The sequence below is a fragment of the Crassostrea angulata genome, chromosome 4 (assembly GCF_025612915.1).
Source record: "Crassostrea angulata isolate pt1a10 chromosome 4, ASM2561291v2, whole genome shotgun sequence".
NCBI lineage: Eukaryota > Metazoa > Mollusca > Bivalvia > Ostreida > Ostreidae > Magallana > Magallana angulata.
Genome location: NC_069114.1, coordinates 32,734,948 through 32,751,930, shown reverse-complemented (window position 1 = coordinate 32,751,930; position 16,983 = coordinate 32,734,948). Strand labels below are relative to the sequence as shown.

Sequence of the window (16,983 nt, the reverse complement as noted above, 5' to 3'; positions counted from 1 at the left end):
CTCCCCTTTAAAAAGGGCGTGGCACTTCATTTGAACAAACTTGAATCCCCTTCACCTAGTGGTGCTTTGTGCCAAATTTGGTTGAAATCTGTCCAGTGGTTCTTGAGAAGAAGATGAAAATGTGAAAAGTTAACAACGACAACAACGACAACGACAACGACGACAACGACAGACAACGGACAAATTGTGATCAGAAAAGCTCACTTGAGCCTTTGGCTCAGGTGAGCTAAAAACACTGGAAGGTGATTTTGCAATCTGATGGGACAGTGTTCATCTCGGGGTCATTATACAGTTCAATAAAACTTCTCACTTTTTAAAAGCTATAATACATGTATATATGCAAAACGATAACAATGTAAATCAAACTATATGGATAACTTGGAACAAAAACTTCCTAATGAATGTTTAAACAGAAAATCCTTGGAAAAACAACCTGTTTCATAAATTTCTTCACAATATATTTTTTTTCTTGGATAACACTATATCCTTTGACAGTGGTACATGTACTGTCATCTCAACTTTGGGAGCTCACTTCAATAAAATAATGCATGTTACAAAACACGTTTTCTACACATTATCTGCCATAATACATGTTACAAAACAAGTTTTCTACACATTACCTGCCTTCAAAGGTGGTCATATTGAAGTGTACGTGATAAGACTGTCAAAATCAATTCTGACCTTTGAGTGTCCTCATTAACATTTAACCTTAACCTTTAAGGTCACGAAATATAAACTGTCCATCTTTGAGGCTTTGTAGATACAATTAGAAGAGAGATGCTTTTAAGCATTTGTAAGATACATTCTGAGTGGAAATGGTTATAAACTTTTGTAAGTTACATTCAAAATGGAGATGGTTATAAACTTTTGTAAGTTACATTTAGAAGATTGATGCTTTTAAGCATTTTTGATTTTTATCTGCTAGATTTCCCTTTCAAAATGCTAAAATGCTACACTGGCAAAAAAAATCAAGAAAATATCTATCAGCATCACATTGACTAATGTCAAATAAAGAGTATTAGATTTAAAAATCGCGAAAAAGGGAAATTTAGGACTAGGATTCATTTAACTTCTGTGATATTCACCTCGATGGTAAAGTGGCTAAAAGAAAACAGCTTTCCATAATTTCAAACTGAAAAGAAATATGGTGGAAAAAGTAAGACCATCCTTTAAAAAATGTTTGTTTAGAATTACTTCCTGAAGGTTTTTAGTCCCAGGTAGGAGGGAGGGAATTTTTTTGATACTTTTCAAACTTGAAGTTTTACTAATTGAAAATTAATAATAAAAAAAAATCTCCATTTCGGAAAAAAAGTTCTTTATTTTTTTCTAATGAAGACCAATATTAATAATCCTATGATCTTATATCCTGACGCATTTCAAGGGATCTATGGATGAAATACTAGACTAACAAAATTAATAAACAACATGACATAGCAAATCAGTGTGCTGTACGAGTTTGCGTTGGAAAAAAATCTGAGCATATATAGACGTATAAATAGGTGTAAACATGAAATATGGCACAACATATAACAATGTAAATAATACACGACTTCTACAATACTTTAAATGATTCCATTTTCTGACTTGTCACTACTCTATCTATATGGTGTAGACAAGGTGTAGGTTATCACAAGAATTTATATGTAGAAAAACAAACACTTGGTGCACTTTGAAAGAAATTGACGGATGCTTGGTGTTACAAGTAATGGGATCTCTAAGTCTCTTGAGACATATATAAACATTCCTGAGCAATTTTTTTAAGGTCATGGCTTGGAAATTTGGTGAATTTTGAGAAAACCAACTCTTCAGTAAAATTTACTCCCAAAAAGTTAGACAGACCAATGTGCTATGAAATTCATTACTATACAGTTGAACTTCGATATCTCGAACACTGATATCTCGAATACAATGTATATGTCGAAGTGATTTGTAAGTCCCAACCACTTATTTTTTAAAAGTATTTTACCCTCAATATCTCGAATACTTGGATATCTCAAAATTTTAAAATAGTCCCATCCAGTTCAAGATGACGAAGTTTGACTGTACTAGTATAAACATTTATGTTCAAGATTAAGGAAATGAAATGTTTGTTCATATTCCTCATGTTTTCCAATAACAATTACATAAAATTTCCTGTGAAATGATCAACCTGTACATCCTGGCCAATTTCCGCTGGTGAGAATGAGGATGATGATATTGAATAAATTAACCAACTGACTCTGCTAAAAGATATTTTCCACCAATGAAAACAATGATGAGGATGATAATGGGTCATTTTACACTCTAGATCGCTATTAACAGACATCTTTTAGTGATGAGTATGACGATGATGATGTTCATGGATCTATTTTCCACTCTTGATCTGCTAACAAACAGTCTAGCTAGCCTGTTCAATACACGGGTACACAGGTATATCTAGGGCTGGATTTGCTGCACAGGTATCCAGGTAAATCTCCGACTGGAGCGGACCCTCAGTGTGTCTTCATGTGAATCAAGTTCCTCATCATATCGTAACTGTTTCCGTCTGGCTGCACACTGATGGTTTTGCCCCCATCTTTTGATTTGATCTCCAGGTATCCATACTCATCCACCCCCTGGACAGTGAAAACTTGGTCTCCCTCAGTGTCCAGTTGTACTTGATGGTTTCTACAAAACCAAAGAGCGGGATTCGATAAAAATAAGTCAAATGATTACTAAATATGGGCATGTTATTAACCCTTTTGCAATTACGCCTAATCATGGTTTTGAAAAAATTACCTGTTTTAAAATTCACCCTTTCACACGCAATTGTGGATAAAAAAGAGTAACCTGCCAATTTCAGGATTAAAGATTATGTTTACTCAGTGGAAGAAAAAAATATCCACTAATAGGAGCGAAAAACTACTCATTGTGCATTGTAGCCCTAGTATTGTGGTGCTATTTTTCACTTTCAAATAACTAGGTCAATGACTTACTTTTTATGCTAATGACCTCTGAATGTTTATTGAAAAAATTGTCCACCCTTTCCAAGGTTTTCCTTATTTTGCAATTATTAGAAATAATAAAACAGTTAATTGGTTGGGAAATGATAAAATATGAATACCTTTACTAAATTCATTTTTGAATGAATCGTTTGAAGCTCATAATTTAAATTGAATTTGGTCCAAATTTCCTTTATCAATTTTCAAAGTTCTACCCAAGCATTTTTGATAGAGTTTTACAAAAAACTGACTAATAAGGGCTCCAAACCATTAATTGCATAAAAATATTTCTGTTGTTTGTATTCTGTTGACATTAACATTAAATAAGGTCAATGATCAAATTTTCAAGATAATCTATCTGGAATTAATTTTATGTATTTTAGAAATTTTTCCCATCGCGAGCCAGCCACTGTGATTTAAAATGATACACAAGATAATACAATCATAAAAAATGTAAAATGATATTAAAAAAAAAAAAAAAAAAAAAAAAACTTACAGAAACTTAACTTTTGCAATATACATTGCTACAGTAAGTTTTTGAGAGAAAATAAGAAAAATGAACAAATTAGTCCAAATTTCCTCTGTTTCAATTTTAATCCACCTTTGTCGCAGCATATCTTCCTCAAATAAACAAAACATGGATATCAATATTGATATTTGTTATTACATTGTTATTTTGTGTTTTTAAAACAAATTTTGACCTCAGGTATTGAACTTAATGTAAAAATATTTTATTGAAATCTTAAACCCTGAGTAAATAAACATAATCCTTTTAAGATTCTATTTTGGCTTCTAAAAATCAGAATATTGTTACAGGTATGGTAGATTGGGTTGTTTTTTCCAAAGGGGGAACATTTTCAATCCATTTATCAAACATTTTTGCTCTCACTGGCAGTACATTTATATTGTGTCAGAATATCATTAAATTTTACATATTTTAGAAATTAAATCAAGATAAAATTTAAATGTTCCAATTTTCTTTACACCTTAATTTTCTTAATATGTAAAATATTTTAAAAATTGCTTTGAATGAGCTAATTTTTTCCTCTCATTTAATAATCAGACTTGAAAAAAACACGTTTAATTAATGAAACATTGGTTTTTCCTAGAAAACAAAAAAACATTTATGATTCCTAGAAAGTTAAAATTCCTTTAAGATAAGCAATTTTGAAAAAAAAAAAGTGACATGCAGGAAACAGCAAAGTCAAGATGTTGTGTTTCAAATTCTAAATGAGAGTATTGGGATCGTATTAAAACTCATGATCTTTGTCTGAAAATAGCTATTTGTCAATAAAAACAAATCAGAATATGAAGGTTATCCCTATGGTGCGTATTTGAACAATTGAAATGCAAATAACTTCCAATCTTGAAAACTGTAGTAGGAGTTATTTGAACCAGCGATTTACACGGTATGCCTGCACAGCAATTGCAGATACATGTATATGTAATGCCATGATCATCAGAAAACTGTTAAATATCATCCCAACAAAATTTTGATATGAATAAGTAATACCAATGCTTTGATTTATTTTTTTTTTAATAACATTTTAGAATTTTGATAGGATGGAGTTGTAAAGTGCATGTGGCAAGATTGTAATATGAATCACATGTAAACATTAATTTGTGTAAGTGCATACAGTTTTGCATGTATGCATTATCAAGTGAAAATTAAACGTAAAACATTCGACTACAATAAAACATGAATATGATGAAATGGTTAACAATCCAATCCAATGTCATTTGCAATAGACTGAATCAATTTATCAAATTTTAAAAAACTTAAATTCCTTCAATACTTTGATGTATTAATGGTTTCTCCAAAAATATCAGTATTCTTCTAAAACTGTTTTAAGTGTAGTTTGTTCAACAATTATATCAGATTTATGCAACTTACTTATGTAACAAACTTTGATCTGTTAGAAAATACACATACATATGTACACCCCTATTTCATAATGTACTGGATTTTTCAATAGTTGACATTGACTTTTTCCACTCAGCATTTTGTGTGATAAACCCAGCCATGTGTTAATTCTCTTCAACATGAAATGATTTTGGCAGGCCCAAGGTCAAAGGTCTCCCCCTTGTAGGGTTTAACATTTCAAATCCAGGGATTGGTCACAGCACTTAATGTACCGTGGTGACAGGATGCAAGAAATAATAATGGACTAGATCAGGATTCATCCTAGGCCTGCTGTATCTCTAGTCAAGAGCTCTACCAACTGAAAACTAAGACCAGTCTGGCTGTCACATGTAAGACAGACAAACATTTAACTTTTTGGTCTAGATAAATTCCATTATTGTGGTAATTTTCAAAAAATGTTTTTTGGAAAGCAACCCAATTTATACCATAATATCATTTTTTATGGTACATCAAGGTTCAAAAACTAAATTTTGTCATCAAGAAATAAAATATGTTAGCTTTGGCCTTCTAAAGACAACCAATGGAGTTAACTGCTTATCTTGGTTCAAAAGTTTCAATTAATAATATTTTTTTCTACATGTTTAAATTGCTACAAGTATACATCAGAAAAAAAACCTCAACAGATTCTTACCCATGTAGCCATCTCTGATAATATTTCTTGCAAAACCCTGTGCGGCCATTGAGTTGGAAATCTTTGATAAATTCTTCAATCAAGTTAACAGTTCGAGCCAGCAGTTTTTCCTTGGTCAGCATTGGGAGAGAGGTGTTGTGCTCCTTGTTGTACTGCTTGATGATGTCATTGATACAGATGGTGGGGTTAGTGTTACTCACATTGAAACCACAACCTGCAATTATATATTTCATCAACAAAGTAATCTGGTAATGAAATGTAATCTGGTAATAAAATGTAAGCTGGTATCAAAATGTAATTTGGTAATAAAAATGTAATCTGGTAATAAATTGTAATCTGGTATTAAAATATAATTTGGATATAAAAATGTAATCTGGTGATAAAATGTAATCTGTGATCAAAATGTAATCTGGTAATAAAAATGTTATCTGGTATAAAAATGTAATTTGGTAATAAAAATGTAATCTGGTATAGATACATGTATAATATGCACTGATTCTTGATCAATATTCAGTTTAGGAACAAATATGGTAAAGCTTTAAAAAGTAACCAGATCAGCTAACATTTTCTGTATAATATACACTGAGCAAGTACAATGTATTTAAAAAGAACCTGAATTTACAATGTAATCAAGAATGGTTCCAAAGTGCTTTGCATTATAATATCAAAGCTCAAAAAATGTAATAATATGCTAACAAATTGACTTTGCAACAGCATTTATCGAATAAAAAAATAAATCGATGAAATAATGACCTAGTAGTTCTTTGACCCGTTTTGTCTCAAATAATATCAATCAAATCTAAAATACATAATGACCTACGGTAGTTATGATAAAAACTCTTTTCGTCTCAAATAAAACCCAGTGATTTCTTTGAGTGCTGACTTCAATTGGATTCAGCTCCAGCAGTCTGGGACCAGACTTCAATGGGATCAATATTGAGCCCTCTTTTGGAACTTACCAATTATGGCATCACAGGCACCTCCCATCAAAGAAGACTTGACGACGACCCCACCTAGCTTCATCTTGTCACTGTAGTAAATGTCATTGGGCCACTTCAATCGCAAGTCAACATTCTGAAAGGCAAAATTACAACACACCGTGTAACAGTTGAATCTATTAAGTTGCACGAAAGAGTGGAAATTTCTCAGCTGTAAACTGAAATGTTCCTGCAGAGCTATATTATATAAACTATCAGAATTACACATGGCAATAAAATGCACGAACCAGTTTAGAAAAAAAGCTGACTGTCTGATATACAATGCACAACGTGATTACTCAATCACACAATGGAAGATGTAAAATCAGACTTTAAAGATATTAATCTTGATCATAATATATGGCAGTGTTAAATTATTAAGAAAATTCTCTAAAGTTTCTTTTGTTTTGACAAATGCAAATGCTTAGTTTGGATGGTGTGTGATATATGTTTGGATGGTGTGTGATATATATGTTTGGATGGTGTGTGATATATATGTTTGGGTGGTGTGTGATATATACCGGTATGTTTGGGTGGTGTGTGATATATATGTTTGGATGGTGTGTGATATATATGTTTGGATGGTGTGTGATATACATGTTTGGATGGTGTGTGATATATATGTTTGGATGGTGTGTGATATATGTTTGGATGGTGTGTGATATATGTTTGGATGGTGTGTGATATATATGTTTGGATGGTGTGTGATATACATGTTTGGATGGTGTGTGATATATATGTTTGGGTGGTGTGTGATATATATGTTTGGATGGTGTGTGATATATATGTTTGGGTGGTGTGTGATATATATGTTTGGATCAGGCTTGGGGCGAATTACATTGTAAAGTAATGCATTACATTACCATTACCTCATGAATTTGGGCATTAAATTACCATTACCATTACTTGATTTTCTTGAAGTAATGCATTACATTACCATTACATGAGTAAAGTAATGCATTACCATTACCATTACTTTGTTTTAAAGAAGTAAAGCTAATAAAGAGTTTTTGCAAATGTTTCAAATATAAAAACACTCTTTAACATATCTACAGGTTCATGTTCAGTATCAGGTTCAAATTCAATGACTATATATACAAGAGTCATTCTTTATTTCCTCAATATATAATAATCTTGTGGCATTATGAACAACATATTACATAAGTAAAAAGACATTTATAGACATTTGGCATGATACAATATCAGATATGATATAGAGACACTGAATTTGTGCATAATAGAAAACAATTTATGGAATAATGTTGCGGTTATTAAAAAGCTAAATAGGGATATTTCCCCAAATCTTTATAATTTTGGACACTTAATTGTATTAATTTATAGACAGAGGGTTTTTCCAAGTTATATTTCTTAATAAATTTTAATCGAATTTCTTTATGCTGAGGACACTATAAGACAAAAGATTGCTGTTGCACTTTATGATCAAAGTTTCAAAGGTTCATCTTTTAACTGCATCCTATTAGTTTGAAAATCTTCCCAGCTATACTAAATAAACGTTCTACAGGTGCAGTGGAAGCTGGGACTGAAAGATTGTTTGACAATCTTTATCGTAGGATATATCAAGTGAAAAAATAGAAAAAATGCATGAATCTTGTATTTTCTATCAGTCCAAACTAATGTACTTAATATACATGCATACAACAGAGAGAGAGAGAGAGAGAGAGAGAGAGAGAGAGAGAGAGAGAGAGAGAGAGAGAGAGAGAAATTATTTTCAAATGGGTTATTACATTGTATATTGGAAGTGATTTTGATTTGCAGTGGACATTGCATTCATTTTGCCCTTAAAGGTGCATGTCTGTCCCCTATTCTATTGGGACATGGCATAGGGAAGGGGATTGGGGTGTTTAGCACTTTATAAGTGCTAAAATAAAGATACATCTATGATGTGTCTTTATAATAAAGTTAATCAAATTCAATTTCAGCTATTCATTTATTCATCACATTTCTTAAAGTGAACATGCATAAATAAGCATAGTAATGCAAAGTAATGCCATGTAATGCCAGCATTACACTAGATTTTTTAAAGTAATTCATTACATTACCATTACTTGTAATTCTAATTCTGTGGCATTACACATTACAAGCATTACTTTGAAAAAATGTAATGCATTGCAATGCATTACCATTACATTTAGCATTACCCCAAGCCTGGTTTGGATGGTGTGTGATATATATGTTTGGATGGTGTGTGATATATATATTTGGATGGTGTGAGATATATGTTTGGATGGTGTGTGATATATGTGTTTGGATGGTGTGTGATATATATATTTAAATGGTGTGTGATATATGTTTGGATGGTGTGTGGTATACATGTTTGGATGGTGTGTGATATATGTTTGGATGGTGTGTGATATATGTTTGGATGGTGTGTGATATATATGTTTGGGTGGTGTGTGATATATATGTTTGGGTGGTGTGTGATATATACCGGTATGTTTGGGTGGTGTGTGATATATGTTTGGGTGGTGTGTGATATATATGTTTGGATGGTGTGTGATATATATATTTGGATGGTGTGAGATATATGTTTGGATGGTGTGTGATATATATGTTTGGATGGTGTGTGAGATATATGTTTGGATGGTGTGTGCTATATGTTTGGGTGGTGTGTGATATATATGTTTGGATGGTGTGTGATATATATGTTTAGATGGTGTGTGATATATATGTTTGGGTGGTGTGTGATATATACCGGTATGTTTGGGTGGTGTGTGATATATATGTTTGGATGGTGTGTGATATATATGTTTGGATGGTGTGTGATATATTTGGATGGTGTGTGATATATAGGTTTGGATGGTGTGTGATATATATGTTTGGATGGTGTGTGCTATATGTTTGGATGGTGTGTGATATATATGTTTGGATGGTGTGTGATATATGTTTGGATGGTGTGTGATATATATGTTTGGGTGGTGTGTGATATATATGTTTGGATGGTGTGTGATATATACCGGTATGTTTGGGTGGTGTGTGATATATATGTTTGGATGGTGTGTGATATATATGTTTGGATGGTGTGTGATATATATGTTTGGATGGTGTGTGATATATATGTTTGGATGGTGTGTGATATATATGTTTGGATGGTGTGTGATATATACCGGTATGTTTGGGTGGTGTGTGATATATGTTTGGATGGTGTGTGATATATATGTTTGGATGGTGTGTGATATATATGTTTGGATGGTGTGTGATATATATATTTGGATGGTGTGTGATATATATGTTTGGATGGTGTGTGATATATGTTTGGGTGGTGTGTGATATATACCGGTATGTTTGGGTGGTGTGTGATATATGTTTGGATGGTGTGTGATATATATGTTTGGATGGTGTGTGATATATATGTTTGGGTGGTGTGTGATATATATGTTTTGATGGTGTGTGATATATATGTTTGGATGGTGTGTGATATATATGTTTGGGTGGTGTGTGATATATATGTATAGGTGGTGTGTGATATATATGTTTGGATGGCGTGTGATATATATGTTTGGATGGTGTGTGATATATATGTTTGGATGGTGTGATATATATGTTTGGATGGTGTGTGATATATATGTTTGGATGGTGTGTGATATATATGTTTGGATGGTGTGTGATATATATGTTTGGGTGGTGTGTGATATATATGTTTGGATGGTGTGTGATATATGTTTGGGTGGTGTGTGATATATATGTTTGGGTGGTGTGTGATATATATGTTTGGGTGGTGTGTGATATATATGTTTGGATGGTGTGTGATATATATGTTTGGGTGGTGTGTGATATATATGTTTGGATGGTGTGTGATATATATGTTTGGATGGTGTGTGATATATATGTTTGGATGGTGTGTGATATATATGTTTGGGTGGTGTGTGATATATATGTGTGGATGGTGTGTGATATATATGTTTGGATGATGTGTGATATATATGTTTGGGTGGTGTGTGATATATATGTTTGGATGGTGTGTGATATATATGTTTGGATGGTGTGTGATATATATGTTTGGGTGGTGTGTGATATATATGTTTGGATGGTGTGTGATATATGTGTTTGGATGGTGTGTGATATATGTGTTTGGATGGTGTGTGATATATATGTTTGGATGGTGTGTGATATATATGTTTGGGTGGTGTGTGATATATATGTTTGGATGGTGTGTGATATATATGTTTGGATGGTGTGTGATATATATGTTTGGATGGTGTGATATATATGTTTGGGTGGTGTGTGATATATATGTTTGGATGGTGTGTGATATATATGTTTGGATGGTGTGTGATATATATGTTTGGGTGGTGTGTGATATATATGTTTGGATGGTGTGTGATATATATGTTTGGGTGGTGTGTGATATATATGTTTGGGTGGTGTGTGATATATATGTTTGGATGGTGTGTGATATATGTTCGGATGGTGTGTGATATATATGTTTGGATGGTGTGTGATATATAGGTTTGGATGGTGTGTGATATTTATGTTTGGATGGTGTGTGATATATGTTTGGATGGTGTGTGATATATATGTTTGGGTGGTGTGTGATATATATGTTTGGGTGGTGTGTGATATATATGTTTGGATGGTGTGTGATATATGTTTGGGTGGTGTGTGATATATATGTTTGGATGGTGTGAGATATTTTTGGGTGGTGTGTGATATATATGTTTGGGTGGTGTGTGATATATATGTATAGGTGGTGTGTGATATATATGTTTGGATGGCGTGTGATATATATGTTTGGATGGTGTGTGATATATATGTTTGGATGGTGTGTGATATATATGTTTGGATGGTGTGTGATATATATGTTTGGATGGTGTGTGATATATATGTTTGGGTGGTGTGTGATATATGTTTGGGTGGTGTGTGATATATATGTTTGGGTGGTGTGTGATATATATGTTTGGATGGTGTGTGATATATATGTTTGGATGGTGTGTGATATATATGTTTGGATGGTGTGTGATATATGTTTGGGTGGTGTGTGATATATATGTTTGGGTGGTGTGTGATATATATGTTTGGGTGGTGTGTGATATATATGTTTGGATGGTGTGTGATATATATGTTTGGATGGTGTGTGATATATATGTTTGGATGGTGTGTGATATATATGTTTGGATGGTGTGTGATATATATGTTTGGATGGTGTGTGATATATATGTTTGGATGGTGTGTGATATATATGTTTGGATGGTGTGTGATATATATGTTTGGATGGTGTGTGATATATATGTTTGGATGGTGTGTGATATATATGTTTGGGTGGTGTGTGATATATATGTTTGGATGGTGTGTGATATATGTGTTTGGATGGTGTGTGATATATGTGTTTGGATGGTGTGTGATATATATGTTTGGATGGTGTGTGATATATATGTTTGGATGGTGTGTGATATATATGTTTGGGTGGTGTGTGATATATATGTTTGGATGGTGTGTGATATATGTTCGGATGGTGTGTGATATATATGTTTGGATGGTGTGTGAAATATATGTTTTGATGGTGTGTGATAGCTGATAAGAGAGAAAGATGAAAGTACAATTTCAAATATAATAAAATAGTAATAAAATAAAATATAGACAGTTAATTAGGCCAAATAATTTTCATTTAAGGAATTTAATTGCAACACCTAAAATGCCAATAATTTGGTCATTCAACTCTTCCCTTAATTTTTTTTCTCAAAATTTTAATATTTAGCATTGAACAAATCTTTCTGCACTAAATCAAATTGAAATGGAAAACTAATCAATTATCTGTATTAGAAAAGCATGTTTGCCACCTTTGCAATATTCTTACACATATTACATGTAATATATCTTCTTCTTCTTCACATCTCAGTGACAGCATACATTGAAAATGATCAAATAAAGTGCCAAAAACATTGGAATTTCTTGAAGGAATTTTAAAGAAAGCCCTTTTTTCTCTGACTTTCCGTGTAATATAACCTGTATTGCTAATACCATTTAAACAGAATCGTGAGATGATTAAAACCATAAACTCATACTTTGTAGATTGATATTAGCCGAGGCTTTTTACATGACAAAGAATTTTGATTAAAATTTTGTAATTATTTTTTTTAACAAATTTGAAATGGTCCAAAAATATCCTAGTTATTTCCACGTAGTTTTTCTTTCTTATCTTGGTTAGTTCACCAAGAACTTCATTACTGCCATTTATAAAGAGCAAGGAAATTGAAATCAGTCAAGAGCACACACGACAGATATTTTAAATTTCAAAGATTTGGGATTGGTAATTCAAAATAAATACATTGGAAAAAAGAACATGAAATCAATATATATAGGGCAACATTTTTAAAGTATTGACTAATCTCAAAAAGAAAATACTTATTGGTAATAAAATACGCCTAATAAGGTGTGAGTTCATGAGAGACAGATTTAGATCAAAGACACCTAAGCTATGTCAACAAAAGTGCAAAATAACCCAGGTCTTCTCTTCACTTAATTTCTATTATTTTTTTTTAAAAGCACCGACTGACATCAATAAACTATCCTATGACATGTGTCAGCTTATGAAAGTCAATGATTTGTTTTATTCCTAAATTATAAGAATGCAGGACACCTCTTTATATCTTATAATTCCAGGATAAAAATCAATGAAGATGAAGCGCAAAATCTCTGATAATCCTGGAAGAGAAACAAGAATACCAGTATGTGTAAATGAACATCATAATCTGCCAATAAAGGAGATTTTGTTCTTCAGTTAGAGGTGAGAAACTTGTGAATTAACCTAAAGAATCCAAGATCTCTGATTACTGTAATAATTAAAAATTGTTTTTCAACAATATACAGAATCAGAAGGACATAATCCATCCAAGCAAGCTGTTGGGCTCAGCTTCCTTTTATTGTTTTGTATAATGCACATGCATAAATGAACCCACACAAGTATATTAACCTAAACAGCTATCAAAGTTAATAGTAAATATAAATGTCATAATAAACGGCCATGGAATAAGGATTTTTTTTCAAAACTACAAACTAATGTCACTTTAGTAATGTTATGGTATTTTAGCTCAAATAATGTTGATAATTTCAGATGATATATGTATAAAAAAAAATCATATACATGAATGCAATAAATTCTAGAGTAATAATTTTGCACAGGTTTGCTGTGTACTAAAATTTTTTTTTCCAAAATTAACAGTAGTCCATATGCCCTCATCTTCTTACTTGCAAAATTTACTGAACTATATTCTAAAAGGAATTTTGCAAATGTCACAGTAGAAATCGCTAGTTTTCTGCTTAATTGTTGAACATATTCAATTCCTCATCATACATACACTGTATCTAAAATTCGCCAGCCTCCCAGGAGGTACCGTATGAAATGACCATAGATCAACAGGGGCTCAATAACAAAAAGCTAAAATCCACTATATTAGATGGCTAATTACCTTCCAACTAATCCTTTTAAATTATATTCAAATCTTTTTATGTAAAAAAAAATACCTGTATCAAAATATTCAACTGTTTTACAAACCCATCCTTTTGTTGACAAAAATTGACATGACATCAATAAATTTTCCCAATATAACGCAATAAATTAAAAAAAATTAAAGATGTACATCTAAAAGCTATAAAAGGAAACTTATTGGAAAACAGTCTTTAAAGTGCCTGCTCATGTAAACTGCATCGATGTGCGCTTTCGTAAGAATATTAATATTCAGTGAAAATGTCAAGGATTACCTAGTGTTCATATAACAGGTAAAAAAATGTGCTGTATCACTGGATATAAACCTTCAGGATACAATTCATTCAATGCTATCACAATTCATTTTACATCTTTCACAGCAGAGGTATTATATATTATTCAGCTTCTTATAAACAGCAAAGATCTTACAACAACGGTAACTCCAATCTCTTTAGAGCTTCAAAAATTTATCTTCACAGCAGACGTGTTACCTTAAATTAACCTCACTCATCCCTTTATTGTGCAGAACCAGCAATGAGAATAGAACAGGAAAATCTTCCTAGCAATAGAGATTAAGTAGAACAAAACTATTCCATTTGAAATCAACATTTTCTATCTTAAAAAATTTTGGGTATATTAAAAAAATTGCAGATATATTGTTATAAGGATTTAAAAGTAATAAGCTGAAATCGTTATCACAATGGGCAGTGGAAATCTTTAAAGAAAATTTCGTTTACACTTTTCCAGAGTATAGACATGCATGCAGGAAGAAAATTGCACACATTTGAACAAACACTTTAAACATAGCCAGAAACCCACCTCCAGTCTCCAATACATTAACTGACTAAGGGCTAATCAAAATTAATACAAAGAATTTTTCTTATTCTCATGTATAATTCATGCCTCATTCTGATTGGCTTCTTCACACTTTTTGGAAGGAAATCTCACCAAGGTGTCACTACAGTAATTCACTGAAGGTTCACCTCAAAACATGGCCCGTTTGATTTTGGGGTGTTTCCACCAGGAACAGGAGCTGATTTTTTTATTTTTAAACAATGTCTAAGATGTCTGACTATCCCAGTTTTGTAACACTGCAAGGTCATTTGATTTATTGATGTGCATTGTTTCAAAAGGGGCCCGGGCTTTGTTTTCCAGCACATGTGTAACTTCGACGTAAACAATGTCTCATGCCTTGTTGGATGCTCATGTGTTTTTTCTATTAGATTGTAAATAAAGTGTTATTTAAAAAGACGAGTCTAGACGACAAGAGGATTTGACCTAGAAGTTTGTTTTGAATGTCTAATCTCTATTTAAAGTTGCAAAATTCTGGTAAGAATACATAGTGAAAATTAATACTGTAGCAATACCAGCATTATAAAGCATTTATCTATAAACAACTGCAAGACTTTTTTTTAATATCTCCAAAATCAAACTAAGGCACGTCCGACCGACTTTGTCTAGTAAACGATAGGTCCAGTCTGGTTAAATGTCTGTGTACTAGCCCGACTGGTCAGTTAAAAAAACCGTGTGCACATACTTTTTCTGTAATATTAATATCAATAAAAGTAAAAGCACTTTTTCCTAACAGGCTTAAATTCTACAAACTTTAATTTAAGTACAACCCAAGGACCAACCTAGATAGAATGTTCTATCGTTAAAGTAACAGATGTCCTACGGACCCGGACCTAGAGGATGAAGTGGGAGAAATACTCATTTTTTGATCGGTAACTTCGCCGGAATTTCCTCCTCACGAAAAGTCCAAGTCGCTCTGTACACGGAGTTCATATAATCGTGTAAATTAACCCCACGGGCAATAAAATGATAATTATTGAATTCTAAAGACGTTTTACAAACTCAGTTTATGCCTCTTGTGATTAATTAATCTAGCCTGTCTTATCTTTAAGGATTAATTATAAATACGGGTGATGCAACCACATGCTGTACAAAACGATGTTTATTACTTCAAGGCTAGTGTTGATATAACAGTGAATTTGTTGGTAACTTAAAATTAGCTAATAACTCTGCCAAATTTATGTTAAAATAATCATAAACCCTTTGTTTACAGTTATAATTATTAATTAAAATTTGGGTTGGGTTGGACTAATGCCACCAAAATACACTACAAAACAGAGACCGATTTTATTTGTCATTTTAGTTAACACAATTACAAAACATTTGATCTATAAAACGTATGAATACATCAAATAATTTAAATTAAATAAACTTGATAAATTTTAATTTTTAGAATTCGTTTTATTTTTTAATCATAATGACTTGTTTCTAATCTAATTTAAATCATTAAAGTTTAAATCTGTTTATACCATCATTGTTGTTATGCCTTTGTCAAGTAATGAAAGTCTCCCGAAAGTTTTGTTGGTCTCTGGTCAACCATTGAATACTTGTATCATTATTAGTACAGTTTGAATAAAATTAAATCTTACATAGTGTTTGAATGATTCATTATTGGTAAAGATAAACCAGAAACAGGTATTTGATATTTTATGTTTGTCATTACTTTTAGTTTACCCATACAAAAAAAAGTTACACTTAGTCATAACTTTTCTGTAACTAAAGTGTAACTTTTATGTACCGAAGATTTAGGCACATAAAAGTTATAACTTTTTTGTACCTAGATTGGACTTAAACTTTTTGCCCTATAACTAAAATGTACCTACATGGAACTTAGAAATTTCTTAGTATAACTAAAATGTACCTACATTGAACTTAGAAACTTTTCAGTATAACTAAAATGTACCTACATTGAACTTAGAAACTTTTCAGTATAACTGAAATGTACCTACATTGAACTTAGAAAATGTTCAGTATAACTGAAATGTACCTACATTGAACTTAGAAACTTTTCAGTATAACTAAAATGTACTTACATTGAACTTAGTCAATTTGTGAATGTGTTTGGACTTTGTCATTTTTACACTAAAAATTTAAGTGTATCTTATCCAAGAGGTTCAAGTCTAAAGTAGACTTTTATCACAATAAATCTAAAAACTAATATAAACTATCGTTATAACTTTGTTTTTTTGTTTTTTTTT

General features: G+C 31.9%; 1 protein-coding gene across 3 annotated transcripts in view; it reads right to left on the bottom strand.

Moving 5' to 3' along the window:
• Positions 1-234: 234 nt before the first annotated feature.
• The window catches only part of LOC128180210 (biotin--protein ligase-like), a 34,331-nt gene continuing 17,582 nt past the window's right edge, over positions 235-16,983 (bottom strand). For all 3 annotated transcript variants that reach the window (XM_052848131.1, XM_052848133.1, XM_052848132.1), the window contains exons 11-13: positions 6,475-6,589; positions 5,516-5,729; positions 235-2,646 (exon numbers count right to left, since the gene is read on the bottom strand). In XM_052848131.1, the coding sequence (XP_052704091.1) occupies positions 2,472-2,646; positions 5,516-5,729; positions 6,475-6,589 (504 nt within the window). In that variant the 3' untranslated portion in view covers positions 235-2,471. The remainder of the gene's footprint in view (positions 2,647-5,515; positions 5,730-6,474; positions 6,590-16,983) is intronic.